The sequence below is a fragment of the Delphinus delphis genome, chromosome 5 (assembly GCF_949987515.2).
Source record: "Delphinus delphis chromosome 5, mDelDel1.2, whole genome shotgun sequence".
In the NCBI taxonomy this organism is placed as follows: domain Eukaryota; kingdom Metazoa; phylum Chordata; class Mammalia; order Artiodactyla; family Delphinidae; genus Delphinus; species Delphinus delphis.
This window is the reverse complement of record NC_082687.1, coordinates 109,239,085-109,266,632: the sequence shown is the minus strand read 5'-3', so window position 1 is coordinate 109,266,632 and position 27,548 is coordinate 109,239,085. Positions and strand designations below refer to the sequence as shown.

General features: G+C 40.4%; 1 protein-coding gene across 1 annotated transcript; it reads left to right on the top strand.

The window, feature by feature from the left end:
* Positions 1-302: 302 nt before the first annotated feature.
* On the top strand, positions 303-24,635 carry PLA2G12A (phospholipase A2 group XIIA). The gene is made up of 4 exons (XM_060012881.1): positions 303-756; positions 17,904-17,980; positions 19,212-19,377; positions 21,430-24,635. Exons 1-4 carry the CDS (start codon positions 549-551, stop codon positions 21,546-21,548), a joined length of 570 nt encoding a protein of 189 aa, XP_059868864.1. The 5' UTR covers positions 303-548; the 3' UTR covers positions 21,549-24,635.
* The last annotated feature ends 2,913 nt before the right edge of the window (positions 24,636-27,548 follow it).

Genomic DNA, 27,548 nt, shown 5'->3' with positions numbered 1-27,548 from the left:
CGACAGGTCAGATGAGGTCACAAGGGTTCGCCACCTGACTGCACCCTACAACTACCCAGGGAGCTTTCAAAAAATACCGATGTCCACTGACACCGGGACGAACTAATCTGCCTGTCTGGAGTACGGGGCCCGGCATAGGTATTTCGTTAGTACCACGAACCCCAAAGGTAGTACTAACGAGGGCCAAGTGAGCCGGCCTCAGGGGCGCGCCGCGACCACCACGTGGGTGGGGAGGACGCACCGGCCGCTCTGGCCCGCCTACCCCGCGCCTCTGACGCACCACGCTTGGCGCAGGCGCACAGGAGCCGCGGCCCGCCCAGGTGGGCGCGTGTGCCGCTCCCTGATCTCTGCCGAGGCACTGTGTTCCAGCGGGAGCTCTTTGCAGGCGGTGAGGGCCCGCCTCCCAGCCGGGCAGGAGGCGTGGGCATGGAGCTGGCCGCCGTCGCCATGCCCCGGGCCCGCGCCGCTGCCTAGGGCGACCCGAGGGACGCTGCCGAGGGCGCGGCTCCGGGGACCCGTGCGGCCTATCACGGCCCGGCGCTGCGCGGATGGCCCTGCTCCTGCGGCCCGTGCTCGCCGTCCTTCTTCTCCTCCTGACCGCCGCTTTCAGGTGCCAGGAGCAGGCCCAGACCACCGACTGGAGAGCCTCCCTGAAGACCATCCGGAACGGCGTTCACAAGATAGACACGTACCTGAACGCCGCCTTGGACCTCCTGGGAGGCGAGGACGGGCTCTGCCAGTATAAGTGCAATGACGGTGAGGGGAACCCCAGGCCCTGCGAGGCCCGTGCTATCAGGGCTTTTGAGGGGGACCGAAGTCGTGGAGGTGTGAGATGCCGGCCAGACCTTGACGGTGTCCTCTGGCCCTGGGAAAACTTAACCATCGCTAGATTCGTGCCATTCTTGTGATTGAGAAACCTGCTGACGAGTTCACGCCGCTATTGTTAGAATGTGAGAGATCGCCTGAGAGCGTACTCTCCGTTCTGTTTTCGTTGCGTCTGATTTTTGTTGTTGTTGTTGAAATTGCATGAAAGTTGCCTAAGAACTTAGTGACACAGCGTCATGGGGATGGAGTGAAACAGACTGATTTTATTTAGCGCCTTTAAATTAGTCAGCTGAACACGCAAAACATACCAGGAATTTTAAAGTCATGCTTTTTTAACTTTTTCAAGAATTGGTTTAAATTTTTTTTTCTGTAAAGCTACAGACAATAAATTGCGACCTTTGTACAGACTTTTGGTGTACTTTACTGTTGAGAAAGAGTTCTGATTAACTCTAATAGGAAATGGTTCAAGCAGTACTTAACAGGAATTTTCTTTCCTTAGATACCAGTGACGCTGCCTCCTCATTGTTGGTTGCTATTAATATTATTCTTTTGATTTACTTTTTCATATTTTTAAACTTTAATTCTGTTTGAATCTGAGAACTTGTTTGGTGGCATTGTTGGTGATTAATAACAGTATTTCAGGCAGAGATCTTTCTTTTGAAGCACTTGACTTTTTTGAATGCTTAGATGTAATAGTTCAGACAAAGTACTTGGGCTTCTTTTTTGAATTTCAAAATGCTAAGAAAGTAATTGGGAGATCATGTTTCCGATAAAAGTGGACAAGGTTTGGGCCTAGTTAATTTAATGCTTGGCAGCCCAAAATAATAGGGAACTAAACGACTTTAGAGGTAAAACTGGACTATACGTGGGTGAATTGAAAAGGGACCTCTGTCATGTGAAAACGTGATGCAACATGTGGTCATAATTTCTAGTTTTCTGTTAATGGAGGTAAAGAATGAACTATATCTTGTATGCTATGAACTGCTAAATTTCATTCCTTCTTAAATGTATGCCTAAATGTTACCGCCAGTGTTCAATCGGGAAGGATGTTTTTGTCCTTGTAGAGCTTGTCAGGAGGAATAAGTGAGCAATTTGAAGATTAAATGGTTGCCTTTCCTGAGGCAGATGGCATAGTTTTACTTAGTCATCCCCATTCATTAAACAAATACCTGAGTGCCTGCTGTGTGTCAGGCATTGTACCAATTGGAGATTTGGCAGTGAACAAAACTGACAGAATTTCTGTCCATGGAGCTTACCTTCTGGTGGGGAGAGACAGTAAACTGAAGAATAAGTAAAACAAGCCAAATTTGCAGTGTGTGTAGATCTGAAGTGGGCCATTGCTTCCAGAACAGTACAGCAGGGGAACCATCAGTGGCGGTGTTGGGAGGCGTTAGTTTACTCTTTTAAATAGGTTGGGGGAAGGCCTCACTGATGAGATAATATTTGAGAAGAAATCTGAAATGGGGAAGGTGGCACTGTGATGATCTAGGGAAAGAACAATCCAGGCAGAGGGAACAGCAGGTGTAAAGGACCAGAGCTGAAATGCCAGTCAAGGATGATTCTGAAGGTTTTGGCCTGAGCCAGAGGAAGGATGTAGTTGCCGTTTACTGAGATAGGAAAGACTTGGAAGGATCAGTCCTCATAAATTTATGATGAGTCAAGCGTTCCAGAGTTTATTTAGTTTAGTTTATTACATTTAAAATATCTCTGAAGTTAAATGGATACTATTCTTATTAAAAATATTATTTTAATCTTTCCTTTTTCTTAATCCTCTTCTCTTCCACAAGCCTCACAAAATTTACCATTTGGAGTTTAGAGCAAGGTCTCCAGCATAAAAAACACAAGTGAACTCGAGAATTTAGGAAACGGTATGCTTCAGTGAAAACCTTTTAGTACTTAGTAAGTACTGTCTGCTCATAGGACTATGGTTCCAAGTCACCGTGTTGATGATTCCAACATAATGAAGATTGATCTTTAATTGCTGTTACTTGAGAAGTCTCCCTGGAACACTATCTCAACCTTTCCTATATTTTGGAATGTTAGTGACCAAATCAGAACCAAACAGAAACAGACAAATCTCAAAATTAAAGGAGCGTGGTGATGAAGGGGTGTTTAATAGTCGCAGTAAAGAGGTCAAGGGAGCCTTAAAAAAAAGACTTAACGGAGGGAGAGGTGTCGGATTAAAGGGCACAGATTTGTTGCATCCATTTATCTTTGCTCTAGTGAAGGACCAGCATTATGGAGACTCGCTCCTTCTGGCCATCTTCCCTAGGGTGGGAACAAGGCTTTATGGAGAGTGAAATAAAGTTACGTAGGGGAGCAAATTTAATGATCACTGTTTTTTTCTTTTAACTTTTTTCTCGCTGACAGCAGAAAAAATTGAGGAAGAAAATTTCCCAATCTCCTTGAAAAATAGAAAACAAAATTGGCTTGTAAAATGTTTTTAGGATTATGAATAAGTATTCAATTCATTCAGTAATTGATATCTTAACAGGATCCCTTTGGCTGTTGTGCTCAGAATAAAAAGGGTCGAGAGAGGTGGGGGAGCAAGAATGGAGGCGGAGTGACAGGTGCAAAAATTCAGACCAAACATGGTGGTAGTTTTGTTCAGGGTGGTAGCAATAAAGGTGGTGAGAAGTGGTTGGATTTGGGGTATATTTTGAAGGAAGAGCCTAAAGCATTTGCTAATGGCTTAGAAGGAGGGTGTGAGTAAACTAAAAAAGGATTCCAAAGTTTTCAGCCTGAATAATTGTAAGGATGGAGTTGCCATTTAACTGAAAGCGGGGGTGGGGTGGGGGTGGTGAACATGGAAAAACTAGTTTTCGGTTCATTAGGAAAAATAACAGCATATTTGTATGCTTTTGAGAATGATTCAGCAGAGAGTAAAAACACTAATGAGGGAGAGAGGAAGGAGAATTATTGGAGTCATGTCCTTAGGTGAGAGGAGTGAGTTCTAGTACATAAATAGATTGGCCAAGAGCAGAGAGGATATGGGCACAGATGCCGGTTAGGTGGGTAGTGTTCAAGTTATCCTCTCATTGCCTTGGTTTTCTCAGTGAAGTAGGGATCGAGGTCATCAGCTGAGTGAGAAGGTGGGAATAGAAGTGTTGGAGATTGAGGAAAATAGGAAAGTGAATGTACTAGAAAAATAAAGTAGCATAAGGGCCTTTGGAGATTAATAATCAGGAATTTAAAGTTTCAAGTGTTTGGGAAAGCAGGTTGGAATTCTGTACGGCTTCATACAAAACACAGTGATAAGATCTCTCTGTGACCCAACAGGCTTCCCCTCATGCTTCTCATCCGTTTCAATGTCTTTCAGGTGAAGGAAATTGGTCTGTTGAAGGTATTTATACCAAATTAAGAAAAATATGTAGAAAAGAGCTATCGTTGTCTCAGTCCAGGAGAATCTGTAGATTTCAGCTGCCCATACAGATGATAAAATATAAAGCATCAAGATAAGAGCAGTCGCGTAGTCAGAAAGTGAAATCGATGAATAGTGTTTCCATGTAGTTGTACGTAGTGGATTTGGTTTTTGTTTTGTTCTGTTTTGTTTGGCAGCGCCCTGTGGCATGTAGGATCTTAGCTCCTGACCAGGGATCAAACCTGCGCCCCCTGCAGTGGAAGGGCAGAGTCTTAACCACTGGACCGCCAGGGAAGTCCCTGGTTTGTTTTTAAAACTCTTATTCCTATCTCATTTTTTTTTTCTTAGCTTTCTGTACAGAAAAGCTAAGAGATTGTAATTTGTAATTTCTGCTTACAAACTCTAGGGGACGGTGACCCCAGCACATCATGGATTTTTGGTTTGACTCTGATGTTGTTTCTTCTGCTGTTGAGTTTTTGCTTGCTTTGTGTATTAGTCTGCCCAGGTTGCTATAATAAAATACCACAGACTGCGTGATGTAAACAACAGGAATTTATTTCTTACAGTTCTGAAGGCTAGAAAATCCAAGATCAAGGTTTAGCCAACACTTTTCTGTGGTGAGAGCTCTCTTCCTGGCTTGCAGACAGCTGCCTTGCATGGTAGGGGCAGCAGGTGAAGGGAAAGTAAGTTCTCTGGTGCGTCTTCTTATAAGGGTACTAATCCCGTCATGAGGGCCCTACCCTCGTGACCTCGTCTAACCCTAATTACCCCCCAAAGGCCCTATCACCAAATACATTGAGAGTTAGGGCTTCAGCATATGATTTTGGCGGGGACAGAGTTCGGTTCATAGCACTTAGTAAAAACTGGCACCAGTAGAAATGCTAAATATTTTTAATGATCAGTGGATTATAACACCTTTTATAACAACACTTAAAATGATATGAATGCAGTTGTAATCATGGTATCCATATCAACTGAACCATTTTTTCTTTTTTTAACTCTTTTATTTATTTTTTAATTTTTATTTTACATTGGAGTATAGTTGATTTACAATGTTGTGTCAGTTTTAGGTGTACAGCAAAGTGATTTCATTATGCATATACATACATCTATTCTTAGATTCTTTCCCCATATAAATTATTACAGAGTATTGAGTGGAGTTCCCTGTGCTATACAGTAGGTCCTTGTTATCTGTTTTATATATAGTAGTGTGTATGTGTTAATCCCAACCTCCTAATTTATCCCTCCCCCACCTTTCCCCTTTGGTAACCATAAGTTTGTTTTCTAAGTCTGTGAATCTGTTTCTGTTTTGTAAATAAATTTATTTGTATCATTTTGTCTGACTTTTGTCACTTAGTATGATAATCGCTAGGTCCATCTATATTGCTGCAAATGGCATTATTTCATTCTTTTTTATGGCTGAGTAATATTCCATTGTACATATGTACCACATCTTCTTTATCCACTCATGTCGATGGTCGTTTAGGTTGCTTCCATGTTTTGGCTATTGTAAATAGTGCTGCAATGAGCATTAGGGTGCATGTATCTTTTCAAAGTATGATTTTCTCCGGATATGTGCCCAGAAGTGGGATTGCTGGATCATATGGTAGATCTATTTTTAGTTTTTTTAAGGAACCTCCATACTGTTCTCCATAGTGGCTGTACTGATTTACATTCCTACTAACAGTGTAGGAGGGTTCCCTTTTTTCCACATCCTCTCCAGCATTTATTGTTTGTAGACTTTTTGATGATCACCATTCTGACCACTGTGAGGTGATACCTCATTGTAGTTTTGATTTGCATTTCTTTAATAATTAGTGATGTTGAGCATCTTTTCATGTGCTTTTTGGAGAAATGTCTATTTAGATATTCTGCCCATTTTTTGATTGGGTTGTTTGTTATTTTTGTATTGAGCTGCATGAGCTGTTTGTATATTTTAGAGATTAATCCCTTGTTGGTCACATCATTTGTAAATACTTTCTCCCATTCTGGGGCTTGTCTTTTCATTTTGTGTATGGTTTCCTTTGCTGTGCAAAAGCTTTTGAGTTTAATTAGGTCCCACTTGTTTATTTTTGTTTTTATTTTCATTATTTTGGGAGGTGGATCCAAAAAGATATTGCTGCAATTTATGTCAAAGAGTGTTCTGCCTATGTTTTCCTCTAAGAGTTTTATAGTATCCAGTCTTACATATAGGTCTGTAATCCATTTTGAGTTTATTTTTGTGTATGGTGTTAGAGAATGTTCTAATCTCATTCTTTTACATGTAGCTGTCCAGTTTTCCCGACACCACTTGTTGAAGAAACTGTCTTTTCTCCACTGTATACCCTTGCCTCCTTTGTCATAGATTAATTGACCATAGGGGCATAGGTTTATTTCTGGGCTTTCTGTCCTGTTACATTGATCTATAAGTCTTTGTGTCAGTACCATAGTGTTTTGAATACTGTAGCTTTAGAGTATAGTCTGAACTCAGGAAGCCTGATTCCTCCAGCTCAGTTTTTCTTTCTCAGTATTGTTTTGGCTGTTGAGAGTCTTTTGTGTTTCCATACAAATTTTAGAATTATTTGTTCTAGTTCCATGAAAAATGCCATTGGTAATTTGATAGGGATTGCATTGAATCTGTAGATTATGTTGGATAGTAGAGTCATTTTGACAATATTGATTCTTCCAATCAAGAACAGGGTATGTTTTTCCATCTGTTTGTGTCATCTTCAATTTCTTTCATCAGCATCTCATAGTTTTCAGAGAATAGATCTTTTGCTTCCTTAGGTAGGTTTATTCCTAGGTAATCTTTTTGTTGCAGTGGTAAATGGGATTGTTTCCTTCATTTCTTTTCCTGATCTTTTGTTAGTGTATAGAAATGCAACAGATTTCTGTGTATTAATTTTGTATCTTTCAATTTTACCAGATTCATTGATGAGCTCTAGTAGTTTTCTGGTGTCATCTTTAGGATTTTCTGTGATGTATAGTATTATGTCATCTGCAAACAGTGACAGTTTAACTTCTTCTTTTCCAATTTGGATTCCTTTTATTTCTTTTTCTTCTCTGATTGCCATGGCTACGACTTCCAAAACTATGTTGAATGAAAGTAGTGAGAGTGGACATCCTTCTCTTGTTCCTGATTATAGAGGAAATACTTTCAGCTTTTCACCATTGAGTATGATGTCAGCTGTGGGTTTGTCATATATGGCCTTTATTATGTTGAGGTATGTTCCCTCTATACCCACTTTCTGGAGAGCTTTTATCACAAATGGGTGTTGGACTTTGTCAAAAGCATCTGCATCTGTTGAGATGATCACATGGTGTTTATTCTTCAGTTTGTTAATGGTGGTGTATCACACTGATTGATTTGCAGAATTAAAAAAATCCTTGCATCCCTGGGATAAATCCCACTTGATTATGGTGTATGAGCCTTCGAATGTATTGTTGGATTTGGTTTGCTAGTATTTTGTTGAGGATTCTTATGTCTATGTTCATCAGTGATATTGGCCTGCAATTTTCTTTTTTTGTGGTATCTTTGTCTGGTTTTGGTATCAAGGTGATGGTGGCCTCATAGAATGAGTTTAGAAGTGTTCCTTCCTCTGCAATTTTGGAAATAGTTGCAGGAGGATAGGTGTTAACTCTTCTCTAAATGTTTGATAGAATTCGCCTGTGAAGCCCTCTGGTCCTGGACTTTTGTTTGTTGGGAGATCTTTAATCACAGTTTCAATTTCAGTGCTTGTGATTGGTCTGTTCATATTTTCTGTTTCTTCCTGGTTCAGTTTTGGGAGATTGTACCTTTCTAAGAATTTGTCCATTTTATTGGCATAAAGTTGCTTGTAGTAGTCTCTTATGATCCTTTGTATTTCTGTGGTGTCAGTTGTAACTTCTCCTTTTTCATTTCTCATTTTATTGATTTGAGCCCTCTCCCTTTTTTTCTTGATGAGTCTGGCTAAAGGTTTATCAATTTTGTTTATCTTCTCAAAGAACCAGCCTTTAGTTTCATTGATCTTTTCTATTGTTTTCTTCATTTCTATTTCATTTATTTCTGCTCTGATCTTTATGATTTCTTTCCTTCTGCTAACTTTGGGTTGTTTGTTCTTCTTTCTCTGGTTGCTTTCGGTGTAAGTTTAGGTGGTTTATTTGTGATTTTTCTTGTTTTCTGAGGTAAGATTGTATTGCTATAAACTTCCCTCTTAGAACTGCTTTTGCTGTGTCCCATAGGTTTTGGATCATATTTTTGTTTTCATTTGTCTGTAGGTATTTTTTTTTATTTTAGTGGTCGTAGTCTCCTTTAGTATAAACCAATAGGTATAACTTCATATAATTATATGAATATAATTTCATAATGTCTGTAAGTAGTTTTTGATTTCCTCTTTGATTTTTTCAGTGATCCATTGGTTGTTTAGTAACATATTGCTTACCCTCCACATGTTTGTGTTTTTTACAGTTTTTTTCTTGTAGTTGATTTCTAATCTCATAGTTTGTCAGAGAAGATGCTTGATACGATTTCAGTTTTCTTAAATTTACCAAGGCTTGCTTTAGGGCCCAGCATGTGATCTATCCTGGAGAAGGTTTCTTGTGTACTTGAAAGGAATGTGTATTCTGCTTTTGGATGGAATGCTCTATAAATATCAATTAAGTCCATCTGGTCTAATGTATCATTGAAGACCTGTGTTTCCTTATTGACTTTCTGTCTGGATGATCTGTCCATTGATGTAAGTGGGGTGTCAAAGTCCCCCACTATTACTGTGTTACTGTTGATTTCTTCTTTTATGGCTGTTAGCATTTCCCTTATATATTGGGGTGCTCCTATGTTGCGTGCATATATATTTATAATTGTTATATCTTCTTCTTGGATTGCTCCCTTGATCATTATGTAGTGTCTTTTGTCTCTTGTAACAGTCTTTAAAGACTGTTTTGTCTGATATGAGTATTGCTACTCCCACTTTCTTTTGATTTCCATTTGCATGGAATACCTTTTTCCATCCCCTCACTTTCAGTGTGTGTGTGTCCCTAGATCTGAAGTGGGCCTCAAGACATGGGTCTTGTTTTTGTATTCATTCAACCAGTCTGTGTCTTTTGACTGGAGCATTTAATCCCTCTACATTTAAGGTAATTATCGATATCTATGTTCTTACTGCCGTTTTGTTAATTGTTTTGGATTTGTTTTTATAGGTCTTTTTTCTTCCCTTCCTTTTTTGTTCTCCTGTCTTGTGACTGGATGACTATCTTTAATGTTGTGTTTGGATTCCTATTTTGTCTATGTGTGTCTATCTATTGTAGATTTTTGGTTTGTGGTTATTATGAGGTTTTGCTGTAGCAGTCTATACATATACAAGATTGTTTTAAGTTGGTCTCTTAATTTCAAATGCACTTCCTGTATCCTGCATTTGTACTCTCCTCACAATTGCTGGTTTTTTTGTTTTTTGTTTTGTTTTTGCGGTACGCGGGCCTCTCACTGTTGTGGCCTCTCCCAGTGCGGAGCACAGGCTCTGGATGTGCAGGCTCAGCGGCCATGGCTCACGGGCCCAGCCGCTCTGCGGCATGTGGGATCTTCCCGGACCAGGGCACGAACCCGTGTCCCCTGCATCAGCAGGTGGACTCTCAACCACTGCGCCACCAGGGAAGCCCAGCTGGGTTTCCTTGTTTGTTTTTTTCTTTTAATTTATTTTTGGTTGTGTTGGGTCTTTGTTGCTGCGCACAGGCTTTATTTAGTTGCAGCGAGTGGTGGCCACTCTTCATTGTATTGTGCGGGATTCTCATCGTGGTGGCTTCTCTTGTCGTGGAGCATGGGCTCTAGGCGTGCGGGCTTCAGTAGTTGTGCCACATGGGCTCAGTAGTTGTGGCTCGGGGGCTCTAGAGCACAGGCTCAGTAGCTGTGGTGCACAGGCTTAGTTGCTCTGCGCCACGTGGGATCTTCCTGGACCAGAGCTTGAACCCATGTCCCCTGCATTGGCAGGTGGATTCTTAACCACTGTGCCACCAGGGAAGCCCCACAATTGCTGGTTTTGATATCATATTTGTGTGTGGATGATTTCCTATCTTTACTGTGTGTTTGCCTTTACTGGTGAGCTTTCCCGCTCATAATTTGCTTGATTCTAGTTGTGGCTTTTTCTTTTCCACCTAGAGAAGTTTCTTTAGCATTTCTTGTAAATCTGGTTTGGTGATGCTGAATTCTCTTAGCTTTTGCTGGTCTGTAAAGCTTTTGATTGCTTCCACGAATCTAAATGAGAGCCTTGCTGGGTAGAGTATTCTTGGTTGTAGGTTTTTCCCTTTCATCACTTTAAATATGTTGTGCCATTCCCTTCTGGCATGCAGAATTTCTGTTGAAAAATCATCTGATAACCTTATGGGGATTTCTTTGTATGTTATTTGTTGCTTTTCCTTGGTTGCTCTTAATATTTTCTCTTTGTCTTTAATTTTTGTCAATTTGATTAATATGTGTCTTGGCGTGTTTCTTCTTGGATTTGTCCTGTATGAGACTCTCTGTGCTTCCTGGACTTGATTGACTATTTCCTTTCCCATGTTAGGGAACTTTTCAACTATAATCTCTTCGAATATTTTCTCATACCCTTTCTTTTTCTCTTCTTCTTCTGGGACCCCTATAATTCGAATGTTGATGCTTTTAATGTTGTCCCAGAGGTCTCTGAGACTGTCGTCATTTCTTTTCATTCTTTTTTCTGTTCCATGGCAGTGATTTCCACCATTCTGTCTTCCAGCTCACTTACCCGTTTTTCTGCTTCATTTGTTCTGCTCTTGATTCCTTATAATGTATTTTTTTAATGGGATTTAAAATAAATCCAAATTCTTTTTTTTTTTAATTTATTTATTTTTGGCTGTGTTGAGTCTTCGTTGCTGTGCGCAGGCTTTCTCCAATTGCAGCGAGTGGGGGCTACTCTTCCTTGTGGTGCGCGGGCTTCTCATTGTGGTGGCTTCTCTTGTTGCAGAACACCGGCTCTAGGCTCACGGGCTCAGTAGTTGTGACTTGCAGGCTCTAGAGCGCAGGCTCAGCAGTTGTGGCGCATGGGCTCAGTTGCTCCACGGCATGTGGGATCTTCCCGGACCAGGGCTTGAACCCGTGTCCCCTGCATTGGCAGGCGGATTCTTAACCACTGCGCCACCAGGGAAGTCCCCTAATGTATTTCTTAGTGCATTTATTGTATTGTTGAACTCTGTTTGTACTTTAATTCTTCTAGTTCTTTGTTAAAAATTTCTTGTATATCCTCGATCTGTGCTTCCATTCTTTTTCTGAGATCTTGGATCATCTTTACTATCATCACTCTGAATTGTTTTTCAGGTAGATTGCTTATCTCTACTTCACGTAGTTGTTTTTCAGGGGTTTTATCTTTTCCTTTGTTTGGAACATACTCCTTTGCTATCTCATTTTGTCTCACTCTCTGTGTTTGAGGTCCCACAGGCTGTAGGATTGTAGTTCCTCTTGCTTCTGTGGGTGAGGGTGGTCTAAGAGGCTTGTGCAGGCTTCCTGGTGGGAGGGACTGGTGCCACTGGTGGGTGGAGCTGGGTGTTGTCCCTCTGGTTGGCAGGGCCATGTCAAGCAGTGTGTTTAGAGGCGGCTGTGGGCTCAAGAAGACTTTAAGTAGCCTGTCTACTGATTGGTGGGGCTGTGTTCCTTCCTTGTTGGCTGTATGGCCTGAGGCTTCCCAGCACGGGGAAGGGTGGGGCCAGGTCTTGGCATCAAAATGATGGTCTCCACGACAGCTCATGCCAACGAGTACTTCCAAATAACTCTGCCGCCAGTGTCCTTGTCCCCACAGTGAGCCATAAGTGCCCCGCATCTCCCCAGGAGACCCTCCAAGATCAGCAGGTAGGTCTGGTCTTATGAAGTGACTGCTTCTTCCCCTGGGTCCCAATGCACCCAAGGCCTTGTGTGTGTCCTCCAAGAGAGGCCTTTCTGTTTTCCCCCGTCCTGTTGATTTTCTGCAGTCAAGCCCCCCTGACCTTCAGAGCACAATGCTCTGGGGGTTCCTCCTCCTGATGCCACACCCCCAGACTGGGGAGCCTGACCCAGGGCTCAGAACTCTCGCTCATGTGGGAGAACCTCTGTGATATAATTATTTTGCAGTTTGTCGGTCACCCACCTGGCAGGTATGGGATTTGATTGTATGGTAAATGCACCCTCCTACCACCTTCTTGTGGTTTCTTTGTCTTTGGGAGTAGAATATCGTTTTTGGTAGGTTCTAGTCCTTTTCAATGGTTGTTCAGCAGTTAGTTGTGATTTTGGTGTTTTCATGAGAGGGGGTGAGCTCAGATCCTTCTGCTCTGCCACCTTGTCCTCACTCCTCTCAACCTACTCCATATCAACTTAATCTTAAATAAACAACCTTCTATGTAAGTTGTTCAGAAATAATTATTTCATAAAGATGAATTTAGAATTTAAAACACTGTAAAAAATTTCAGGAAACTAGTTCAATTTTCTGGGTTTTTTTGGGGGGGTTGTTTTGGTTTATGTTTTGCTGTGGATAAAGAATATTTTAATTTCAGCAAGGAATGCTTCTCATTTTTTCATCTGGTGATTTCCTGTGCACCCACTTTGTGCCAGGCATCTTCTAGGTGAGCAAGACAAAATTGCTGTCTCCATAGAAACTAATTATGTTAATTTGGTTAATAAATGTTAGAAAGAAAAATAAAACCAACCATGGATGTATGGAATGGATATAAAAGTGAAGGGGCACTATTCCAAATAGAGTGAATGAGAAAGGCCTCTCTGAGGAACTGATATTAGTAGGTTCCTTCAAAAGAAACAAAAAAGAAATACATGCTCCTTTTTCCACTTACACTGGGAGCCAGTTTTACCAGCACTTATTTCATGGTGTTATTGTCTAGTATTTCACATACTGTAGATCTAGGTTCTTTATTACTCCATTTTAGCAGCTTCTCTCTTAAGACAGTTTTAAGCACTAGCCCTGTTTGAGATGACTACTACTTCCATCCTTGCTTCCATTTTCATTTTTGCCAGCTGATTTTCTCTGTACTGTTTTCCTCTTTATTCTCTTATAATAAGCATATTTTGTTTTGTTTTCTCTGACTTCATTTGCTTCTAATCATTCTCCCATGCAAAGGTAATTATCTTTTACAAAATGAGGTAATGTCTGTACATACTAATACATATGCACACAGGTGTGTATCACTATCATTGTACACATCAGAATGTTCAGAAATGTTTTTATAGACTCAGAATCGAAGGAAAGTGCATGGGTTTATATAAAACACAAAGGGAAGGGAAAATAGAAGTGCTACTGTTGTATAACATTGAGAGAAATAACTTTCTGGTTAAAAAAAAAGAAAAGCAGACACTTGAGAAGAAGAGATTAGACATCCACATGCCTTTAAAACTCTAGGCCTGTATCAGTTGTCTGAGGGTGGTAATCTTTGATCCTCATGGAAAAGAGATAAGTGCCAGAAATCTGGAGACTGGCAGGGGGAATGTATGGGGTACCCACAAAGTTGCAAACAGGATAAACAGTTTGTTGGTTAGATTTTCAAGTAATATGCCTGATATGTGTTGCTTCAGTCTCCAGACACCTTTTAAGGTGATATGCTTCTAAATTTAAAGCAAAAAGTCCAGTTGTTAACCTCAAAAAATTATGTATAGTAAATACACTATTTTTTCTGTTTCCAGACTTTTTGAACACTCTTTGGCATATTTATTGTACTTTTTTCAGACTATAAATGTGACCCACTGCTTAGTATTTCTTGCTACATGAGTTTCTGAACATTTTAGACGGTTGATTGTTAAAACCCTTGACAAGAGAGAACTTCAAGGAGCTAGAATGGCTTCCCCAAGGATGTAATGCTGATCCAGCCTTCCTCCCTTTCAGTGAAGAGGTTTCTAGCATGGTAGGGTAGATCAGATGCCTAGTCTCTCATGATACTTCCATGCAAAGTGTAGGCTGGATAGAACTTGATTTAGGTGAAATCACAGCTGGCTAAGTGGTCTGCCCAAAGGGTTGGGTTAATGACGTCATGGCTTCTTGTAGAGAGGGCTCATCTCCAGCAGGGTGTTGCAGGTCTCTGTCCTGGTTAAATCAGTGTCTCAAGTTTGTGACTATCTGGGTATAACAAGTAACACTGGGTGAATACCTCTACATTTAAAATCTGCTTAACGGTCCTGAATGATGAACTAAACCTAACAAGATAAGAGTTTTATAGTCTAGTATTTTAGGCTCAAAAATTGAATGGCAGAAGTGCTGAGCCTCAGCAGTAGATGTTAAAAAGTTCATTTTAGAAAAAAACTGTTTTTTTCTACTGTTATTGTGCTGTATTATTTTTTTAAATTTATTTATTTATTTTATTGTTTGCCTGCATTGGGTCTTCATTGCTGCGCATGGGCTTTCTCTAGTTATGGCAAGCGGGGGCTGCTCTTCGCTGCGGCGCGCGGGCTTCTCATTGCGGTGGCTTCTTGTTGCGGAGCATGGGCTCTAGGTGCATGGGCTTCAGTAGTTGTGCCATGCGGGCTCAGTAGTTGTGGCTCACAGGCCCTAGAGTGCAGGCTCAGTAGTTGTGGCACATGGGCTTCGTTGCTCTGCGGCATGTGGGATCTTCCCAGACCAGGCCTCAAACCCGTGTCCCCTGCATTGGCAGTCAGATTCTTAGCCACTGTGCCACCAGGGAAGTCCTGTGCTGTATTTTAGCATGGAGACATAGCTGAAACATATGCTGTCTTAGGTTATATTAGTACAAGTAGTTTATCCAGCTCAAAATAGGCCCATCACTCCTAATGGTGTTCAGTTTGGGGTGCCACATTCTGGATGTGACAGACTAGAAGTGATCAGTCCTTGGAGGCTGATGAACGCTCACCAAACTCAAAAGGGACTGAAGGGTAAACAGCAGTACCAGTTTATTTATAATGAGTATTATAACTGCCGTGAATATTAGGCTTCCAAGTCTTCTGCTCATTCATTCATTCATTTATCAACAAATATTTATTGAGAACCTAACTATATGCCAGACATTGTTCTATGCGTTGGGGGTACAAAACAGACAAAAATTCCTGCCCTCAAAGGGTTTCTATTTTAATATGGGGTGACAGATAATAAACAGAATAGGTTAGTGATATGTTAGAAGGCCATATGTGATGCAAATGGTATGGTCAGAAAAGGCCTTGAACATGAAGAAGTATGTAGATGTCAGGAGGACGAGTATCCACATAGAAAAATAGCAGCTTCAGTGGCACTAAGGCAAGAGCAGAGCTGGAGCGTCTGTGGCCCAGCAAAGAGGTCAGATGTGATGGAATGGAGTGAGGAAGGAAGGCAGAGGAGAGAGAACAGTAAGGAGATGAGGTCAGAGATGCCATTATATAGGGCTTATAGGCACTGAAAGGACTTTTGGCCTTTTTTTTTTTTTTTTTCCGGCTGTGCAGCATGGCATACAGGATCTTAGTTCCCCAACCAGGGTTCGAACCCACGCACCCCTCAGTGGAAGTGCAGAGTCTTAACCACTGGACCACCAGGGAAGTGTCAGCTTTTATTCTGAATAAAATGAGAAGCCATTGGAGGGGTTTTGGCAGAGCAAAGACTTAATCTAACATATATTTTAATAGGATCACTCAGGTTCAGTGTTGAGATTGGACCATAGCTGGAGGTGGTGTTGGGTGGGGAAACCAAAGAGACTAGTTAGGTTATGGCAGTAATCCATGGTGACTTGGAGCAGGATGGTAGCAGTGGAGGTAGTGAGAAGTGGTTAGATTCTGAATATTTTGAAGGTAGAGTCAACAGGATATGCTGTTGAATTGGATGTGGGATATAAGAAAATGAGAGAGTTAAAGATGGCCGAGATTTTTTTCCCCTGAGCACCTGGAAGGATGGATATCTATTACCTGAGAAGAGGGAACTGTGGATGGAGCAGGTTTGGGGGTGAATGGCAGGAGGTACACCTTAAGTTTGAGGTGCCCATTAGATATCTAAGTATTGATAGTTAGAATATCCTCTCTGTAGGCCCTTTAAAGTGGAATGCCAAATCATAAAGAGTTTTCTTAAGAGTGAAGGACTAAAAGCAGGAGTTGAAGGATCACAGTGACTCATCTGAGATAGCCTGAGGCATCTACCTTCATCTTCCAAGGGCCCAGGAACAGCCCTCCTCTTGGACAGTGCTAGAGAAACTTCTGTCATTGGCCTCCTCTTTTCTAGATCCATCATAACGATTCCCTTTTGTACACATTGTTCTTCAGACTGGGTGGAACTTTATATCTCCATGAAGTTATGCTCTCTCTTTTTTTTTTTGCGGTACGCGGGCCTCTCACTGTTGTGGCGTCTCCCGATGCGGAGCACAGGCTCCGGATGCGCAGGCTCAGCGGCCATGGCTCACAGGCCCAGCCGCTCCGCGGCATGTGGGATCTTCCCGGACCGGGGCACGAACCCGTGTCCCCTGCATCGGCAGGCGGACTCTCAACCACTGCGCCACCAGGGAAGCCCTGAAGTTATGCTCTCTTGAGGCTCTACTTGGTCACCTCAGTTGAGCATGTGAGTCTTAGCAGCTCACTTAAACCATTTTTAGTTCATTACTTTGAGTGGATTACTTATTTTGATGGCTGATTACTGGAAGGGTTGCTTTTTTTCTTCCTCACTTTACTTTTGGAGGGCAAACTTCAAGTCTCCTAGTAATAAACGTTAATTGAATGAAAGTTGGTGGAATACTTTGTGTCTCTCCTAAGTATCCAGATGTGGGGTGGTATTTGGAATAACTGGGGATATTTTATTTGTGGAAGGTAAATGGTAGCCCCAGGTGTTTGAAAGGATTATCATGTAAAATAGGGAATTGGGTGGCTTTGTGTTCCCCAGAGGTCAGAGGATTGCTTACAGGTAGAATTTACACGAAAAAGAGAAGAAAGAACTCAACTGTTAATGCCAGTCCACAATGGAGTAGGCTGTTTCTTGACACTATAGGATTGTGGGAAACATTCAAAGACTCTTTGGTATATTGAAGTGATTTCTGTATTACATGAGGAGAGATATTTCTGAAGTATCTTCCAACATTTAAGATTGCTTTGATAATGTCATCTTTCTCCTTGTTACTGAACTATTGGTGCTATTAAGGAGAGTATAACTGGAGTAATAGTTTCCCAAGCTATCTTTGTTTCTTGCCTTTTTCCTTGGATGGCAGAGGAGTATATTTGTGAAATGGTTGGTTGGAGTCTGGGCTAGAATGGTCCTGTAATGTCTTAGAATGATATTAAAGTAATTAAATGATCAGGTGACCTTGTCTTCCTTAGCTTTAGGCTCTAGTTAATGGTTATTGAGGTTTGTGTACAATGGAGCGTTGGCTGAGGATGGGAAGATACAGTTCTTGCCTGTAGGTTTTAACCTAAAAATATTAGCATTAGAATGTACAGGAAAATAGGGTGGATTTTATGTTTCATGTATATGGACCCAGTCTGGCATGTAACCTCTGAAATTGACAGCAGTCCAGAATAAGGATTTACATGTTTGTATGGTGTAGGCTTGCAAATATAATTACATTTTATGAACCAGCATAATATTTTATGAACTGCCATCTATGTGTACATGTACACATTTGTACATATTTTGCTTCAGGAGAAGTAAAAATAATTCGGTAGACAAATTAGCATTTTTAATGCCCATCCGAATAAACACATACTCACTTATGTTAGCATCCAAATAGTAAATGTTTCCAGGGCTAGTCTAGCACACTGTAGACCTTTTTGTGTATGTATTCTCTAGCATACTTGAAAATTAATTATGATACCATTTATATTTTATAGGATCTAAGCCTTTTCCACGTTACGGATATAAAGCCTCCCCGCCGAATGGATGTGGCTCCCCACTGTTTGGTGTTCATGTAAATATTATTTTTTATTTGATAAGTTTTTATGATTGGTAGGCTATCTAATACTCTTGATAAACCATCAGTATGTTTTCAGGCTCAGAAGTAATTTTGTTTTTTGTAATAGTGATCAGGTTTGTTATATTCTTTTATAGCTAAAACACATTTAATAAGTCCTAATGAAGCTAAATGGAGTAAAAGTCATGTTTTATTTTTTAATCTTGTAGATGTTAATACCATTTAAGTGATATTTCCTCACGTCACAGATATGATTGAAAAGTTTAGAGTATAGAAGTCACACTACTTAGGATGAAAAAGGACAGGAAAGCATAATATTTTCTATATTAAAACTAGGCTAAGTGGGATAGCTGTGTGTTTGTTGTAAGGGAGGCTGAATCTGAGCCAGTATTATGGGAGAAAAATGTTTTATGAAAGTGATTCCTGGACACAAGCATTTTGCATATAAAGTTATTTAAAATAGTTAAAGATAATTACAGATTCGAAGGAATAATGTCTTTAGGGAATGGATGAACACTTAAAGATTAAACCATAAAAACCAAAAACAAAGTTTGAGTTGTAGGAGCTTAGAAGTTGTTGGTGACATTTCATATAAAGTACATTTTATCGAAGGAGGAGGTGCAAAATACTTCGGAATATCCAAAAATCATGCTTGCATAGCCCCTGCAAAAGTCTTCTAAAGCTCTTAGCTTTATCTTTCTATTCTTTTTTTTTTTTTTGCGGTACGCGGGCCTCTCACTGTTGTGGCCTCTCCTGTTGTGGAGCACAGGCTCCGGACGCGCAGGCCCAGCGGCCATGGATCACAGGCCCAGCAGCTCCGTGGCATGTGGGATCCTCCTGGACTGGGGCACGAACCCGTGTCCCCTGCATCGGCAGGCAGACTCCCAACCACTGCGCCACCAGGGAAGCCCTCTATTCTTAAAATTATGTTTTGTGTTTTGGACAATTGGAAGTTGCGTTTGCTACCGGCAAATGACTGCGAATTCTCTAACATTGCAAAATAGGGAGCTTTGAGGCATGGCTGAGAGGGAGAGGAAGGAGTAACATGGGTGGGTGCAAGTGAGGGTAATGGAGAGATATCTAACCTGGAAAGCATTTGGAGGCAGAAACGAATTTTGGAAATTATCTATATAGCAGTGTTGTCTTTGATTTGTAAGTTTCTTTGATGCGCTACTTCAGAGAAGGTTTGAATTTCATCAGCAGTCATCCATCCAAATGTCTCTTTCAGCTTAACATTGGCATCCCTTCCTTGACAAAGTGCTGCAACCAACACGACAGGTGCTATGAGACCTGCGGCAAAAGCAAAAACGACTGTGATGAGGAGTTTCAATATTGCCTCTCCAAGATTTGCCGAGATGTGCAGAAAACACTAGGGCTAGCTCAGCATGTGCAGGGTAAGGCTGATTCGGTGGGATGGGGATAAGTGCAGTCTGCAAAGTTTTATTAGATGCTTTTGTGTTAGTATAAGATATACCGATAGAAATCTTTCACTATGTATTATCTTATCTGTGGTGAAACAGCCCCTTCAATTTTCTGAGATGAGAAGTCAGTGATTTTGTCATCTAAAATGGTTTACAATCACAGAAGCAAGAAGTGTTAGGAAACCTTGGGAGGAGGGTGTGTGAGCTAGAGAAGAATTCATCCAAAATCTTGTACCTTGTAATATAGTTCTAATTACCCAGAGCCTGAAGTTTGAAATTCTGGATCCAGTGAAGTTCGGAGTATAGCACATTGGATTTGGAGTAGGAAGTTCTGGAGGATTTGAGTCTTAACTCTGTCTCTTCATATGTATCTGTGTCAGGAGGGTCCTCAAAACCACCACCACCACCACCACCACCACCCGCCCAGGTTCAGTGATTTGCCAAGAGAACTCACAGGGCTCAGCATGTAGTCATACTCACAGTGATGATTATTGCAGTGAAGGGATACAAAGCACAGTCAGCAAAGGTAATAGGCATTTCAGTGTCCTCATTTATAAAATGAGAACGGTAATACCCATCTTGTAGAGTTGTCGTAAGGGTAAAATGAAATATTTGTAGAAATACACATTACTGTACAAATACTAGTAGTTAACAAGATTTCTTTAGTTAACAAGTTCTTTACCAAAGAACGTACCATACACTGAAATCAGAAGAGGAGGGGCAGTAAGAAGGGTCAAGAAAGGAAACTACCATTTTTAAGCACTTTCCATAAGATACTGTGCTAGATACTTGAGACATGTTTTCATTGATGTTCACAGAAACCCAAAGTGCTAGTTGGCATTATGCCCCTTTTTAAAGGAAGGAAACTGAGGTTCAGAAAGAAGTAACTTGTCCCAAGTTGCATACTTCGGACTTTAAAACTTGTGTTCTGTCTATTCCATTATTCCCCAAATAGTCTCATATTATAGGTGTTATTCTGAAATTCTAGTAGTAACTAGGAAGTAATAACAAGGAGGAAATCTCTGCTCCAGGTGAAGCTTGAACTCAAAACCTCTGAATCCCTTTGAACGCTTTTGGCTAAGGTAAACTAGTTGTCCAGGTGAAGCACAGATAGATGTGTGTCCTGTTTTCTGACCTAAGGATATGCTAATGTTGTTAGCAATTTCCTTGCAGTCTCCTATTTAGTAATCATAACCTTTACACTTCTGTGGTTGGTTGTATTCCTTAATGGCACAGCCTTTTGGAAAACTTTGAAAATGCCAAGATTTTGTAATGAAAAGTTTCTTTCTTAACATGAATATTGGAAATTAGAAGTATTTGGATAACTAAAAGCCACTCTGTGCCGTATCTCTGTAAGTATAGTATATTAAGATAATCTTACCTGAGTGTTCCAGGTTTCTTAGAATAAGAAAAGTTAAATCTGTTATCTTTTTTATCGTCTTTCAAAAATATTAAGAAACCCCACCAGAGGAAAAACACCTTAGATTCCTGTTTCTCCCCTCCCAAACCAAATTTGGATATTGGTCAAAGAAAGAGACTGGAGTCCATTTAATACTTGAAGCATCTTAAATTATGTGTGATCGTTAAAAGCTGTTGACTATAATTAAATGTTTTGAGGTTTCTCTATTTTTAACCTTAATTTTTTTCTGCACCTAGAAGTCCTTCCTTAAAGTGCAAACTTAAGAGTGTTATCAGGCATCTCTATTAGTGATATTTTTCATATAAAAGGAAAATTAACAGTGATGAACTGATCAGTGCTATTGAGGGAGACTCACTGTCTAGTACAGAAAGTTGGTTTGAATAGTTGCATGCAAAGAAAAAGTAGTTACAGGTAGAGAGGCTGAAAGGGAAAGTCTTTGTATATATATGTTACCAGTTTGCGAGGGTTGGGAAGACTTTCACCTAAAATAGGTGTAAGTGCCCACTAAGGCTGTGCCTGACATTGTGCTGAAACATGTAATATACGTGAAGAGAGAGTGATGCTTTGCAGTTGCCTAACAGTAACGGCACTTTCTTACTTTGCAGCATGTGAATCCACCGTGGAGCTCTTGTTTGACAGTGTTATACATTTAGGCTGTAAGCCGTACCTGGACAGCCAACGAGCCGCATGTACGTGTCGCTACGAAGAAAAAACTGATCTTTAAAGAAGATGCTGACAGGTGGTGACAGCAGATGAGGACAGAAGAGCATAACCTTTGACGAAGAGCTAATGTTTTCACAGCATAAAGCTGCCTTATTTTTGTGAAAGGATTGTTTTAAGACCTTATTTTGACATTAAAACTTCAAACTAAAGAAACAAATGCAGGTTATCTTCCTGGATGTTGCTGCCTTAGTGTGCCATATTGTCTTGACAATCACAGGAAGAGGTGCATGTTAAGGGAGAATTTTTTAAAAGAAAGAGTCTAGCTCAGTTTTCACAACTATATTTATCAAAAAATAAGGTCAAATGTAAAATTTATTATAAGGTATGTTCAGCAGTATCTTATTTGGAAATATGGGGAAATCTTCACTTAAAAGTATGTTTGTCAGGGCTTCCCTGGTGGCACAGTGGTTGAGAGTCTGCCTGCCGATGCACGGGACACGGGTTCGTGCCCCGGTCCGGGAGGATCCCACGTGCCGCGGAGCGGCTGGGCCCGTGAGCCATGGCCGCTGAGCCTGCGCGTGCGGAGCCTGTGCTCCGCCATGGGAGAGGCCACAACAGTGAGAAAAAAAAAAAAAAAAGTATGTTTGTTTACTGTAAAAATTAAAATATACATTTATGCCGAGAAAGATCTGACTTTATTTTTGCTCTTTTAATTAACACATACAGTTTTTTCCATTACCCATTGAGCATATGAATAAGCCACACTTCTGTGAATGACAGGACTAGTTACAAGGACATGTCTGTTTCTCTCGTAAAATTGGAACCATCTCCTGGACCCCTTAGGAAACAAAACTAGGATATCTAGGTATTAATATGTGCCTAGAAGGTGACTTGAACAAAATTCAGAAGCATAGCCATCCCATTTTATGAACCACTCATGACAAATTTCATTTCATTTTGCTATAAACTTTGCCTAAATTGGAGAAAAGATGGATTTAATGAGACAAATGAAAAGTTGTTTAATATACACATCAGAGCATTATATGCGTTACATGCTTTGGTGTTTACTCCCTAGGACTTAACTCTTGGTAGATTCTGGGATATTTTTAAAAGACTGTAAACCTTTTACTAATATTGGCCTTCATAAAAATTGTTCTTGATATTGTTGGGTTTTTTAAGTCTTTAACTGTGGAGTCAAAAGGGATGGAAAAACAGGATCCAAAGAACTATCTTTTATAGAAAATTACTAACAGATGTTTAAGAGCAAAGCCCAGAACTTCAACTGCCTCTGAAAATGTCTGTGAGGATTGAAAGCTTTTCAACCCCTTGGAAAGCTCAGCTGTGTTCCTCTACCATTCTTTGCTTACCACTGGCTGTCGACTTTCCCTAGCCCAAGATCCCAAGCCATGTATATTTTTGGGGTAACCTCTGGCCAAAGTTATTAAGATGAACTGCTTGGAAAGTCAGAGAAAGACAGCACCAGCAGAAGTGGTTCTTTCTAAATCAATACAGGCAGAATTGGGGTGAATGAGAAATATGTTCTGGAAAAAGGGCCACATTCCTAACTTTGAATATATGTTATTGCTGAGAACCTGATGGCTTTCCAAACTGAGATGGTGGCAGCTATTCTGCTAATAGATGTGTCCTCTATTAGACAAGGCAAGTGTATCCCTCAGGGCTAATTAAGCAGACTGGGCTCCAGGTAACTTTAAACTTGTAATAAATTCATGGATTCTCTTGGCAGCATTGGCTTTCTCAAGAGGACAAAGTCAGAATGTCTTTGTCAAATATTTAATTCATGGTCATAAATTATGTACAAAAATCAGTAGAAGCAGTTTTTATGTTCAAATTTAAAAAACTTATCTAGGAATAATTTTAGATTTACAGAAGAGTTGCAGGGATAGTATAGAGGCTTCTTGTTATACTCCTTACCCCTAATGTTAACATTTTACATAAACACGAAACATTTGTTAAGAAACCAACATTTGTAATTACTATTAACGAAACTCTAGACTTTATTAGGATTACACTAGTTTTTCCACTAATGTCGTTTTTCTTTTCTAGGATCCACTTTAGGATACACCATGTCTAATTAGCCTCTAGTCTGTGACGGTCCCTTGTCTTTCCTTGTTTTTCATAACCTTGACAGTTTTGAGGAGTACTGGTCAGGTGTCTTGTAGAATGTCCCTCAGTTTGGGTTAGTCTTAACGTTTTCCTCATGTTTGGATTAGGGTTATGGATTTTTAGGAAGAAAACCAAGAGGTGAGTGGTTCTCCTTATCAAATCATATCGGTAGTTGACTGCTATCAACTTGATGTTGTGTAAACTCTAGACATTTGGTTAAGGTAGTGTCTGTTAGTTTCCTCCACTGTAAAGCTACTGTTTTTCCCATTCCATGCTTTTGTTCTTTGGAAACCAGTCACCAAGTCCAGTCTGTAGGAGGCGAGGGGTGGGCAAGATTATATTCCGCCTCCTGGGAGGGGGGTGTATCTATTGTAGTACTTGAAATTCTTGTCAACATCCGCCCCTCCCCACACCTGTTTATTATTCAGTTATTTGTGTCAGTATGGATTCGTGCCTACTTCTTTTGTACTGTGGGTAATATTTACAAATTGTTCCAGCTTGGCCTTTGGGAGTTACGTCAGGTTGACTCTGTGTGTCTTTGACCTGCACCATCCTTTTGACTTCTGAGCATCTCCATCCTTTCTGGTAAGAAAGTAGGAAAGTTGCTTCAGGCTCATCTTATATATTCGCAGCTCCAGCCCTAGAATCAGCCTCTTTTCAAAGGTTCCTTTTATTGAAGAATGGTATACAGTGGAACTTAGAAACCAAGATCTGGACACTGGATAGCTTGTTTCTACTGGGATATCACTGCTTCTGGACCCTCCCAGCAAACAGAGCTAGAAAATATGTGTATATTAACCCATGTACATGTACATATCTGTAATTATGTGTATATATATTAAGCTGAAGATAAGTTTGTACTGTCTTCACTTGAATTCTGTACGACAGGGCATATATTTAAGCTTTAAGGATGGTATTTTCCTTATCCACAGAATAAATTAAAAAACAAAATCACCCCCAAAAAACTAGCTTTTAGCAGCTGTTTGCAAGACATATATTGATATTTTAAAATAATAAAACTATATTGCCTTCAAATAATGCCTGTCTTTTTAAAGTCTTTTGACACACCTTTTCGAGGAACAGATATAGCTGTATGCATTTCATAGGTGGAGAAACTGAGGCACAAAGAAGTTGTAAGGAAGACAGAATTGAAATATGAGGGCAAACACATTTTTTGAGCAGGATTTCCTTCAGTGACCCCCTAGACTAGTCTAGACTAGTAGTACTAATTAAAAAGTTGTTTTGTTAGCTTATAACTACTTCCCCCTAAAATGAAAAAGTGATATTTCTGCCAGTACTTATAGAAGTACAAGGTTGGCAGGAGGTCAGAATGGTCATTATTTTATCCTGGTACAAAATAGGAATAACATCTAACAAAATGAAGACAATGGAGTCCTTCTGTATAAACAACTCTTTTTAGTACACTGACTTTAGTAACTTTGGGGAGTAGACTGAAACCTATTAGGTAAGGATCCTTCCACGTAGGTTACATTGCATTGGTCAAAATTCACAGATAACTCCTTGCAGTATATTCAAGTCTTGTATAACACCTGGCTCTAATGATTGAAATAGCCCCTTTAGTTTACTGTTTTTCTCACAGAATTGTGTACAACCAGTATATGAAAAATAGCTAAATTAATAGTTATCAATAGGGCTTCCCTGGTGGCGCAGTGGTTGAGAGTCCGCCTGCCAATGCAGGGGACATGGGCTCATGCCCCGGTCTGGGAAGATCCCACATGCCGCGGAGCCTGCGCGTCCGGAGCCTGTGCTCTGCAACGGGAGGCCGCGTACTGCAAAAAAAAAAAAACAACAAAAAACAATAAAAATAAAACCAGATCAGCAGTGTCATATTTGTGTACAGGTCACCGTGATGTTATGCTTTTTTTTGTCTCGGGCTTATTAGGTTTCCAAAACATCCTTCAGAGTCTCCTTGCTGCCTACCTTACAAATGTCTTTGTTGGCTCTCAAGTTTTCTTAAGTGTAGTAATCAGAATTGTAGAAATTTGGTATTCCTATGATTCATATAGGAAAAAAACAAGGTTTAGTGGGTTAACACTGAAAAAAGAGAAAAGGCCAAAATTTAAGTTTTAGAATTATCTCTGAATTTAACTTTATTCCATATATTTCATTCCTGGGATAGGTAACAGTGGCTAAGAGCTTCAGTTTCAGAAAATCCATAAAAGTGACTTCTAAAAGTCACTAAAAATTAAAGTCACTAAAAGTCACTATAATGGCAAGAATCAAGCCATCCTGTTAACTTTTGGTCTTTAGTATATCTTAATTATTTTAATAATATGGAAATGCTTTGGGTTCTTTTCTTCTTTGAGAAGGAAGAGATTCCTTGGTAGGGTTCTAATTAGTCTAGGTATCAAACGTGAGCCTGCAGCAGAATCACTGGAGGGCTTGTTAAAATGAGCTGCTGGACCCCACCGCCAGCTTCTCATCCAGTAGGTCTGATTGTGTAGGTCCCAAGAGTTTTCATTTCTAGTATGTTCCCAGATGATGTTGATCCTGCTGGTTCAGAGACTACGGTTTGAGAACTGGTGTAGGTAATCTTCAGTAGCTAAAAATAACATGTACTGAAAGCTTATTGTGGGCTGGGTACTGTTCTGGGACTTTGGCAGTTACTATCTCAGCTATTGAGTAAATTTGATCCCCATTTTACAGAGAAGAATTTGAAGCTGGGGGAGGTTAAACTGCCTTAAGTACTTGTCCATGGTCTCATAGCCAATAAAATGGTGGAGTCAGGATTAGAACCTAGGCAGCCCATTTCTCAATCCCAGGCACTTACCCTTTTTACTGGGGGGATAGCTATTGCTTTAAAAAGCTGGAATTTAGCATTTATAATTGTGAAATAAGTACCCTAATGCTTTGTATTTATATCTCTTAAGGTAGACAATATATATAACCACATGCTATAAAAGCAATACAATATTCTGAGATAAGACACTTAGGGGGAAAAAATTAATTCCTTTCATCTGCTCCTTTCAGATAAATGGAAGGTCAGCCAGTTGGAGTTCCACTTCTATATAAGGAGTGTTTTCAGGGCTCAAGCAGAGGAGACCCTGAAAACCAGGCAGAAGGACCGGAAAGCTCTGGTGGTCAGATAACTCATTCAAACTGGGTAAAGTCCAGAGTGCATATGCTGAAACCCTGAAGCTCATTCAATGGATAAATATTTATTGAGCACCTCCTACATACTAAGCAACTGCTTCGTAATGGGGAAACCGTAAGAAGGCCAATTTTACTTTCCATAAGCTTCAGGTGGTGGCAGTAAAAATGTATTGAGCTCTTCACAAGCCAGGCACTGTTCTGAATACAGTGATTTAACTCAGTTGTTACAACCACCATGCGAGGGAGATACCGATCCTCCATGTCTTCACCGCAGAATAAGGAACAAAGCTAGGGACTCCTGAAATATGCCTACAAGGAACTGAACAGTAAGTGGCGTGGAGTAAAATCCTTTGATTTCATAATCTATTCAATGACCAAGCATGGTCCACAAGTACATGTAGGAAAAGTTACCAAGTTAGATTTTATTTTTCCCTCCCCAATAAAGGGGTGATGCTTATAGAAGACGGATCCCTTATACTTACTTTAATGTATTAGAAATGGTGCCTTAACACATTTTTCCCCCAGTCTGATGTCGGTTACTTGTTAAATGGCAAGACCCAGAGAAGTTGGGAGAGAGGAAGCCACCTTTTCTTCCGATTCAGAGTTGTTCGTTGAAGCAAATTTACACACTAGCCAACCACCCGAAGAGGAGCTCAATTAAATGTAACAGACATGCTCTGGGTCGTTAAAAGCCATAGTCTACAGACCCCAGAGTCCGGTCTCCTAATTTCTGCATGATTCCTTCCCCGAATTACCTCTACTTATAAAAGCCACATTTGAGAATCCTGGAGTGGCATCTAGTTTACTTTGGCCCGAATCCGCT